This window comes from Camellia sinensis, chromosome 2 (genome assembly GCF_055761805.1).
Source record: "Camellia sinensis isolate YWXY chromosome 2, ASM5576180v1, whole genome shotgun sequence".
NCBI classification, from domain to species: domain Eukaryota; kingdom Viridiplantae; phylum Streptophyta; class Magnoliopsida; order Ericales; family Theaceae; genus Camellia; species Camellia sinensis.
This window is the reverse complement of record NC_138962.1, coordinates 129,320,355-129,330,778: the sequence shown is the minus strand read 5'-3', so window position 1 is coordinate 129,330,778 and position 10,424 is coordinate 129,320,355. Positions and strand designations below refer to the sequence as shown.

Genomic DNA, 10,424 nt, shown 5'->3' with positions numbered 1-10,424 from the left:
TGATGTGCGAAAGGACCCTTATCCTAACCACAAGGGGAAGGGAAAGAATGTACATATATGATTGGCTATCTCGGGCCTGTGCGTGATCAAGTGCATATGGCGTCTTACTATGATGAGTTAGAAGAAATTGCAACCGGCCAGCTCCCTAAGACAGTGTACCTACAGAGGCAAAATTCGCAGAGGATGCTAATGCCCAGGCCTTGCAAAACTCTGTTAAGTTTCGCGCCTTCTTTGACCAATTGGGGGCTTAGCCAAGCCGCTAGGTTGGAAGCAACAAAAGCCCTCATTAATATCTTTGAAGTGCACCATGATGAAGTTGCTGAGGCCAAGTAGTATGCGTCACGGCGCATTCAGGAAGCTTATGGGGCCATTACTTTTTCAGAGGCAGACAGAGTATACCCATTTCCCCATAATCGTCCGCTTTTTGTCACAGCATACATCAGTGATGTAGAGTTCAAGCGTGCTTTCCTTGATGGCAGGGGCGTCCATAAACATCATCACTACTGACACCTTTGCAAAGGCTGGTGTCCCAGAGTCCAGGATGGTTCGCCAACCTATCACTGTGACGGGTTTTAGCGGCGAGAATAAAGATACCAGGGGCCATGTGGTCGTGGACTTAGCAGTTGGTGAGATCCGTTCCGCAACCAAGGTTCATGTGATTGAAGCGGACACAAATTGCCACATGATACTTGGCAGAGCTTGGATGCACCGATATGGAGCTATCCCGTTGAGTTATCACCAATGCGTGAAGGCAAAGTTGGGAAAGCGCACAGTAACCATATAAATGCGTCTGAACAGCCATTTGGGGTTGATGAGGCACACTATTCGGATGCAGTTTTTTTTACTGAGTTGTCAACGGGTGAAACTCCAAGGACCGGTAAAGCTGCAAGAGTAAAATTGCCAAAATAGGAAGGCATTTGGGATGCTGGGGCTGCTCCAGAAAGTAGTGGGCAGAAGGAGCAGCAAGTCCACAAGTCCTCCGCCCAAGATTGTTAAGGTGTGGGATGGCAGTAAGACAATTTACTACCTATGACGGGTCTTGGAGTGTAGGCTTCATACCTTGGGAGGATGGCCCCGAGACAAATAAATGTGACAATGACGAGTCCCAAGAAGAGTTGGTGGAGACCCCTGAGCCCGCCCCTGAATGCGTGCAAGATAGACCCAAACCGCAGCAGGAGGTACTTGCTGAGGTCAACCTCAGCGACTTACCAGGGCAGAGCAAGCCCCGTGTTCATCAGCGACACAATGGCTCCAACAGCTAAGGCATAATTGATAACACTACTGAAGCGGTACAGTGACGTTTTTGCTTGGACATACGATGAGATGCCTGGTCTTGACCCGTCTCTTGTCACCCATCACCTGGATACTTTTCCCAACTCTAAGCCAATAAAGCAGCATGCTCAAAAGTATCACCCTGACCTTGAGGCAAAAATTAAGGAAGAGGTAGAAAAGTTGCCGAGGGCCAAGTTCATTGAGCCTATACAGTACCCAACTTGGCTAGCAAATATTATGCCTGTGGAGAAGAAGAACAGCCAGATCAGGGTCTACGTAGACTTTCCCGACCTGAATGAATGAGGCCTGCCCGAAAGATGAGTTTCTATTGCCCCATGTTGACACACTTGTCGATTCTACTGCGGGCCATAAGATGTTCTCCTTTATAGATGGGTTCAGTGGTTATAACCAGATCAAAATGGCATCAGAAGATGTAGAAAAAACGACATTTAGAACACCCTTGGGAATTTTTTTGTATACGGTGATGCCCTTCGGTTTGAAAAACGTGGGGGCAACCTACCAACGGGCTATAACTGCAGTGTTCCATGACATGTTACATCATGAAGTGGAAGTATATGTGGATGATGTGATGGTCAAGTCTACCGAGGCAAACTGACACCTCTGCGACTTGGAAAAAGTTTTTCAGCGGTGTTGTAAATTCTGCCTAAAGATGAACCCTCTCAATTGTGCCTTCGGAGTTACCGCCGGCAAGTTCCTTGGCTTTTTTGTACACCGGCGGGGGATTGAAGTAGATGGGGATAAGATTAAATCAATCATGGAGATGCCACCACCACTCTCAAAAGGCTTTGAAGAAATTCCTAGGCAAAGTGTCATATCTTAGGAGGTTAATTCCAGCCCTTGCTGAGATAACATTTTCTTTTGGGACACTGCTGAAAGGGAATCATAAGTTTGAATGGTTGCAAGAACACCAGCAGGCATTTGATGTGGTGAAGAAAGCACTTACAATGATTGCCCTACAACCCAACAAGTCTCTGCTACTGTACATGACGTCTACACCTCGGTCTATTGGGGCTCTACTTGTCCAAGACGTAGATGGCATTAAGAAGCCAGTCTGTTACATCAGTATTTTTTGGCACACCCGATCCATGTTGTGATCCCAGAGTGATCCGGTCCGCTACTTGCTAAGCAAACCCGCTCTGACTGGAAGAATGGCAAGATGGCTTTTGGCTCTAGTAGAATATGACATCACTTGTGTTATATTCTGGTGAACATGAACCTGCATCTACCAGGTGCGGTCCATGTCTCAGCAACTGCAGTTGAGGCTTATTGGGACTTCAAATTTGATGGATCTTCGGGAGCTGAGAAAGGTGGAGCTGGCATAACACTAACCAGTGAAGAAGGAGAGAAGTTTCATCTATCATATAAGCTTGATTTTGAATGTTCAAACAACGAGGCTGAATATGAGGCGTTGATACTGGGTCTAATCGCTTCCCAAAAGAAGGGACTCCGCAGGTTAAAAATTTTGGGCGACTCTGAGTTAGTTGTCAAGCAAACAATTGGTGATTTCGCCTTAAAGGAGCCTCTATTGGGCTCGTATTGCATCGTGGTTTAAGGGTTGCTCACTCAATTTGATGATGTCGAAATCCAGCATACCCCCGAACACATAACCGTTTCCTCGATGCCTTGGCTACACTGGGGGCAAAGGTGGATATACCAGATCATAGTGTAGCCATCGTCATCGAGAAAAGAACAACACCAGCAGTGTTAGCCGAAGGGCATACAGAGCAAGATGCTGAGGGATGGAAAGCAAATATAATCCAACAGAACAGTTGAAAACAGGCCAGGGAACAATCAGACCAGCAGAACTTGCATAATTTCTGCTCCTCAGAGGAGAGTTGTATTTTTGCGGTGCCAACAACTTGCTGGCAAGGTGCGTCGGTAGACAAGAAGTAACTTACAGACTTAAGCAGATACATGTTAAGTCTCGTGGAGATGGAGATATCAGTCTATACCGACGGATACAGAGGCATGGGTATTACTGGCCAGAGATGGAAAAGGAAAGTACTGAGTTGTAGAGGCAATGTGCAAAATGCCAATCCCATCCTAAGGAAGAGGAAGCCCATTTCTTAAGCAGTGAAGAATGGAGGCAGCCATATGTCGACTACCTTGGAAATGGCATACTGCCTGAGAACAAAGCCGATGCAATCAGAGTTAAGAGGCGGGCCCTCCGCTTCTTCCTTGACCAAAGGATGAGGCAAATGAGGTGCTGAGGGAAGCCCACAAGATAGAACATCAAGGAGGGCAACGATTATATGGACTTCTCATTCACCTCGGTTACTACTGGCCGACAATTGAAGAAGATGCTAAAAACTTTGTAAGGAGATGTCAATCCTGCCAGAAGTTTGGGAACTTGATACATGCACCGGCGGTTGAGCTGCACAACATCAAGACCCCTTACCTGTTCCATACTTGGGCATTTGACAGCGCAGCAATCGAAAGGCCATAGATTGCAGCGACTGAAGTTAGTACCAAGTGGGTGGAGGCCATACCGATGAGGAAGGCAGACAGGGCAGGAGCAGCCAACTTCATCAGAGAAAGCATAATCTGTAGGTTTGGCATACCAGAAGTAATGTTGTCCAACAATGGAACTCCCTTTGTAAATCGTCATGTGGGAAGACTGCTGAACGCTAGGAATGGCAACGGGGCGGGACGGGGCCGGGACTGCCCTCCCCGTCCCCGATCCCCAAAGATTAAAAAATCCCGCCTCCGCCCCCGATCCCCGCCAGGGGAGCCTATCACCCTCTTGTTCCCGTCCCCTAACGGGGATCGGGTTTCCCCGACCCCGAAATATCCCCGAGCTTTTTTTTTTTTTTGAATTTTGTTCAACAACTCACTGACTAATCAATATATATCACAAATCAAAAAAAAAATTAACAGATCAATATATAACAGATCAATTTTGTTTAATGTATAACAGATCAATATATAACTAGCACAGATTAAAAAAAATTATTCTGAACAATACAGATCAAGAACATCAGATCAGAGGGAGAGAGAGAGAGATAACAGATCTGAGTACACCTCCATCGTCTGGCACAGATCTTAGCGATGCCAATGACCAGGCTCTATGGCGAGATCGACGGTGGTTGTGGTGGTGGGTTCGGTGGTGGTGAGAGAGAGATGGACTTTCTGCTCAAGAATAGAGAGACGAAGTGGAGAGAGAGAGAGAAACTGAGGCGAGGAGAAGAGAGAGAGAGGGGGGTTGGGGCCAGCGGCGGTGGTGGCGATGTCGCCGTGTCGTGACTGTGAGAGAGTTGAGTTGAGAGAGAGAGAAGAACGAGAGAGTTGAGAGAGGGAGAGAGTTGAAAACGAGAGAGTGAAGAGAGTGAGAGAGTTGAGAGAGAGAAGATAAGAGTGAGAGAGTGAGATAGTTGAGAGTCAGTGAGAGAGAAGATAAGATCAAAAGTGAAATTGATATTTATATAATACAAGAGGAACAGAGGCGGGGATGAATCGGAGAAATTTCGGGGTGGGGCCGGGGCCGGGGCCGGGGCCGACAAGCCTATCCCCGTCCCCGGCCCGAAAATTATCGTGGATGTATTTTTCAATACCAGCCCCGGCCCTATGGTGAATAATTTTCGAGGAAAACTCGATTTATCGGGACAAGGCGGTCCGGTCCCCGTTGGGCCGGGTTGATATTGCCATCCCTACTGAACGCCTACCAGATCAAGCAGCACAAGTCTAGTCCATACTACCCCCAAGGGAATGGACAAGCTGAGGCGACCAACAAAACCATCATTCGTATATTGAGTAAAATAATGGATGAAGCAGGGGGCACATGGTCTGAATGGCTTCTCGTAGCACTCTAAGCGTATAGAACGTCAAAGAGAAAGCCAACTCAGGCAACCCCATTTTCCCTAGTGTACGGGTCCGAAGCTGTGTTACCAGTTGAGTTGGCAGTACCCTCAGCAAGAATGGCTATGTCAGCACACTTAGTTCCAAACAGCAGAATGAATGACATAGAGGCAGCTGAAGAAAAAAATGATCGAGCCTCGCGGGCAATGGAAAAGTATCATCAATCCATAGCTCGTGCCTACAATCAATCTGTTCAACACAAGAAGTTCAATAAAGGGGACTTGGTATGGAAGACAATGGACGAAATCATGCGGGGGCAACTAATTCCCAAGTTCTCACCAAGATGGAAAGGCCCGTACAAAGTTGTTGAGGCAAGCAGCAGCGGGTACTACAAGTTGACGAGTAGATGATGGGTTCAAAACTGGCCTTATCATCGCTACGTTGTCTGCATGCTCGAGGAAACCGTCGACTGCCTGAAGCCTATCCCTCATCCACGATAGGTCCAAACTATTCCTCTCAAAGCCGCTCTGGTTTGCCTCGGCACTTTCCACGAACTTGCTAGGGGTGGTCAGAATCTTCTTAGTAGCAAGGTCGCAAATGAAGTTGGCGAGTGACTCCAGCAGTGCTATCTGTACCATAGATCCAGGAGCGTTAAAAGTAGCAGCTCCTGGATGCGGGGCGAGAGTGGGAGCAGCTGCAGAGGAGACCCAGTAACTCAGAAAAGAAACTTTCTCTGAGAGCTGAGAGGACTCCCTCACACCCTTGCCAACTTCAATCACTAGGGGGAGATTGGTGGAGCGACCAAAGGTCTAAGGACGACGCACTTCCCCTGAAGATGATTGCCCAGCAGCATTGGAATGGATAGATACTGCGTTGGCGACCGGGTGAACTAGCCTCGCGAGAAAGACTAAAGCTGCCTGCGCTGTCATGTCGCTCCGAAAAGAGGTCATCCATCTGGTAGTCTCCAACGTTCAGATCTAGAACAGCAATGGTATCCATTCCAGTATAAAAATCTTGGGATATCCCAAGGTCAGCTGGCATTTTCGGAAAGTGAGTGGGGTACAAGTTTGCCAGCTGTTCAAAGGTTGCCAAAGCAACTGGGTCAGAGGTCCCAGCGACAGCAATAACAGTGTGGGCGGCTAAAATGACAGCTACCTCTGCAAGTCGGTCCAAATTTAGAGGGGCCACAGCAGGAACAGTGGAAGCAGTCGCTACACTTGCACTCTCCTCAGCCACTTAGGCGTTTGGAAGTGGGGTCTGCTGAACCAATGGAGACTCAGTGGACTGGGAGGAACCACCAGATGCAATTCCAAAGGGAGGTGGTGCAACTTCCAGCGGTTCTCTCATGCCGCTATCTTCCCTTGGGGTCTCAGGGAAAAAATCCTCTCCACCGACAGAGGAACAGTCAGAGTGCACAGAATCAGCAAGGTTTGGAGGCTCTGCACCCTCCAACTAGGCCGCTTGCAACAACTTCCACAGCTGGGGGAACTTCATTTTCTGCAGCCTCCACAACTGGCTCAGCCTCAGTTGTTGGTGCAGCCCCAGCACTTGGTTTTTCTTCAACATCTGGAAGTACTGCCGACAGAGGAACGGTCGGAGTGCACAGAATCAGCGGGGTTTGAAGGCTCTGCACCCTCCGACTAGGCCGTCCGCAACAACTTCCACAGCAAAGGGAACTTCATTTTCTGCAGCCTCCACAACTGGCTCAGCCTCAGTAGTTGGTGCGGCCCTAGCACTTGGTTCTTCTTCAACATCTGGAAGTACTGCCTTGCCGGTCCTGAACCTTGTGACCCTTGTAGCAATGGGAAGGTCGTCGTCGTCTGAATCTAAGGAAATTTCGATGGCAGTAGAAGAACCTCCGGGGCCGATGGTATGGCCGGTGGGCCCTGAAAAGAAAAAAGGTTATGTGATTACCATAGTAAATGTAAGAAGTCCAAGGAATGTGATTTCCGGATAGTGATGCTTCCAGCCCAGCCCAATTTGCATCTGTATGTACTTCCACTTGAAGATGTCCTTGTTTTTTAAAATATCAAGCCTTTATCAGGAGTTCCCTTTAGATACCTTAGGATCCTGTATGCTTCTTCAAAGTGCTCCTTTCCTGGTGAATGCATGAATTGGCTTACTCTGCTTACTGCGAATGCTATGTCGGGACGTGTGTGAGATTAGTATATCAGTCTTCCAACAGGTCTCTGAAACTGGTCTATATTCACCACATCTTTAATTCTAGCATGTTGTAGCTTCAAGTTGAGCTCGGTTGGTATATCAGCAGCTTTACATCCGAGCAAGCCTGTTTTTTTGAGCAAGTCAATTGTGTACTTGCGCTGAGTGACAAAAATGCCCTCCGTAGATCTAGCGAACTCCATTCCAAGAAAGTATCTTAGTGCTCCAGGACCTTTATCTCGAAATCTTTAGCAAGTTCCTTCTTTAACTTTTTCGATTCGGCACTATCATTACCTGTTAGAATTATGTCATCTACATAAACAACCAAGATAGCTACTTTACCTTCTCTTGAGTGTTTATAGAACATAGTATGGTCTGCTTGGCTTTAACTGTATTCAAGGATTTTTACAACCTTCCCAAATCGTTCAAACCACGCCCTTGGGGATTGTTTGAGGCCGTATAGAGACTTGTTTAATTTGCAGACTTTATCTATACCAAACTTCTTTTCAAAACCTGGATGTAGGTTCATATAGACTTCTTCTAGATTTCCATTCAAGAAGACATTTTTTACATTTAATTGATGTAGAGGCTAGCTGGAATTAACTGCTAGTCACAGTAAAACCCGAATTGAGTTCATCTTGGCAACTGGAGCAAAGGTTTCTTGGTAGTTAATCCTGAGGGTTTGTGTAAACCTTTTTGCCACGAGTCTCACCTTATATCTTTCCACGCTACCATCAGCTTTGCACTTCACTGTAAATACCCATTGGCACCCTACTGTCTTTTTGTCCTTAGGCCGATTCACTAACATCCAAGTACCGTTCTTTTCTAGAGCATTCATCTCTTCCATAACTGTTGATTTCCAATTAGGATCATCCAAGGCTTCCTTAATAATTCTAGGAACAAACAGGTTAGATATTTTTGAAGTAAATGCTCTATGACTTTTGGAAAGTTTATCATAAGATAAATATTTCGCAATGGAATGTTGGGTACATTTTCGAATTCCTTTCCTAATGGCTAAAGGAAGATCACAATCTGTGGGTATAACTTTAGGTAAAATCGCTGAAGGAAATGGAAATGAAGTAGAGACAGATGATGGAGGAACCAGATTAGGAATACCTGAACTACTTGAGGGACCTTTTTTAAGAGATTCTGATTGGCTTTGTGGTAGAGTGGTTGGCTAGTCTTTACTTTTTCTTTGAGTATTTTTCCGAGCATAAACCAAAAACTCAGGTTCGGGAACAGTTTGTTCCAATTGTAGTATTTCTCCCCCTGCTTGTGAGCCTTCTATGTTTGGAGAAGTTGGACTGCGATTTCCTTCGTTCTCCATATCTTGAATACCCTGTTTCTGTTCTTGTTTTTCAGAAAACAAGGGATGGAGATCGAATAGGATTTGGTAAGGGATCTGAAGTTGTCTGCCAAAAATTTTCTTGCTTTTTCTTTTTCTCCCCTTGAAGAGAATTTTTGGTAAAATAGGATTGAGTTTCAAGAAAGGAGACATCCATAATCACCCAAATGTTTTTGTTTGAGGATTATAACACTTGTAGCCTCTTTTGTTTGGAGCATACCCGATGAAAACACATTTTTCTGCTCTAAGATCAAGTGTGGATCGAATTTGGCTGGGTATGTGAACGAAAATAGTATAACAAAAAAATTTTAAAGGCAAATCTGAATTAATTCTGCAATCAAGAAAGGTTTTTTTGAAATATTCTAGGGGTGTGACATATTGCAAAACCCGGGTAGGCATTCTGTTAATTAAATAAGAGGTTGTCAAAATGGCATCTCCCCATAGATATTTGGGAACATTCATAGAGAACATTATGGCTCAGGCTACTTCCAGTAAATGGTTATTTTTTCTTTCGGCAATACCATTTTGTTGAGGAGTGTCACGACATATAGATTGATGAAAAATACCTTTTTCCCTAAAAACATTCCCTAGAAATTGATTGTCAATCATTTTGTAAATATCTTGAAACACGTTTTTTACTTCAAATTTGTCTTTCATCAAATAAACTTAGCAAAGCCGAGTGTGATCATCTATAAAAGTTACAAACCACTTTACACCAGTCATGGTGGTAACCTTGGAGAAACCCCACGTCACTATGAATTAAGTAGAATGGTTTAGAGGCACGGTAGGGTTTTGTAAGATAAGTAGTTCGATGACTTTTAGATAAATAACAACTTTCACATTGAAAAGACGAACAATCCAAATTTTTAAACAAGTTACGAAACAAATGTTTAAGATATGAAAAACTAGGATGTCCTAGTCTGAAATGCCAAAGCATTATTTGCTCGCGAGCCGAAAGTGAACTAATACTACAACCATAGCCTTGAGTTGTTTTGTTGCTGGATATGTCATCATCAAAGTAGTAAAGACCATTGACCATTCTAGCACTGCCAATCAACCTAGGAGGATGCATGAATTGGTCTGTCACTTGATTTGCAGCTCTTCCAAGTTGCAGGCTTCCCATGGATCTTCTAGCAGTTTTCTTGAGTATGGCGTGGTTTATTGCAATAATCACACCATACTCGAGATTTTTCATTCTTCCATGGTTTAAAAACCTTGTTTGCACTTGCATCTGATGCAATCATGGATAAGTTTTCCACAGGTGTAGTAGCTCCCTTTTTCCCATTCATCACATTCCTACGGCTTTCTTCTCTCCTAACTTCAGCAAAGACATCACCAACAGGAGGCAGAGGTTGGTGGCCAATTGTTCTCCCTCCGACTTCATCAAATTCGATGTTTAAGCCGGCAAGGAATTTGTAGATACGGTGATCCTCCACCATCTTTCTGTTGTGATTGCAGTCCTCAGTTGACTTCCACTCATAATCATTGAACATGTCCAAATCTCGCCACAACCTTTTCAGAGAATTGAAGTACTTGGTGATACTGTCCTCTCCTTTACAAATGTCACCAAGTTTAATTGTCAACTCATATATTTGGGACTGATTTCCCAAATCCGAATACATCTGGGTGATATTATCTCAGAGTTCTTTGTCTGTTGGATAACACATATAGTTGGAGCTGATGTCTTCCTCCATGGAATTCACTAACCATGTCATGACCATGGAGTTTTCAGCATCCCTGGTAGCATTTGCCGAGTCCTCTTTTGCTGGTGCCGCCTTCTCTCCTGTTAAGTATCCGATCTTTCCTCGGCCCCGAATGTACATCTGGATGG

The 10,424-nt window shown here is 45.2% G+C and overlaps 1 protein-coding gene across 1 annotated transcript; it reads left to right on the top strand.

The window, feature by feature from the left end:
- Positions 1 to 472: 472 nt before the first annotated feature.
- On the top strand, positions 473 to 1,575 carry LOC145819042 (uncharacterized). Its single transcript, XM_082913028.1, has 4 exons — positions 473 to 649; positions 697 to 877; positions 1,051 to 1,178; positions 1,288 to 1,575. The coding sequence occupies exons 1-4, from the start codon at positions 473 to 475 to the stop codon at positions 1,573 to 1,575; spliced, it is 774 nt and encodes a 257-aa protein (XP_082769154.1).
- Positions 1,576 to 10,424: the final 8,849 nt, after the last annotated feature.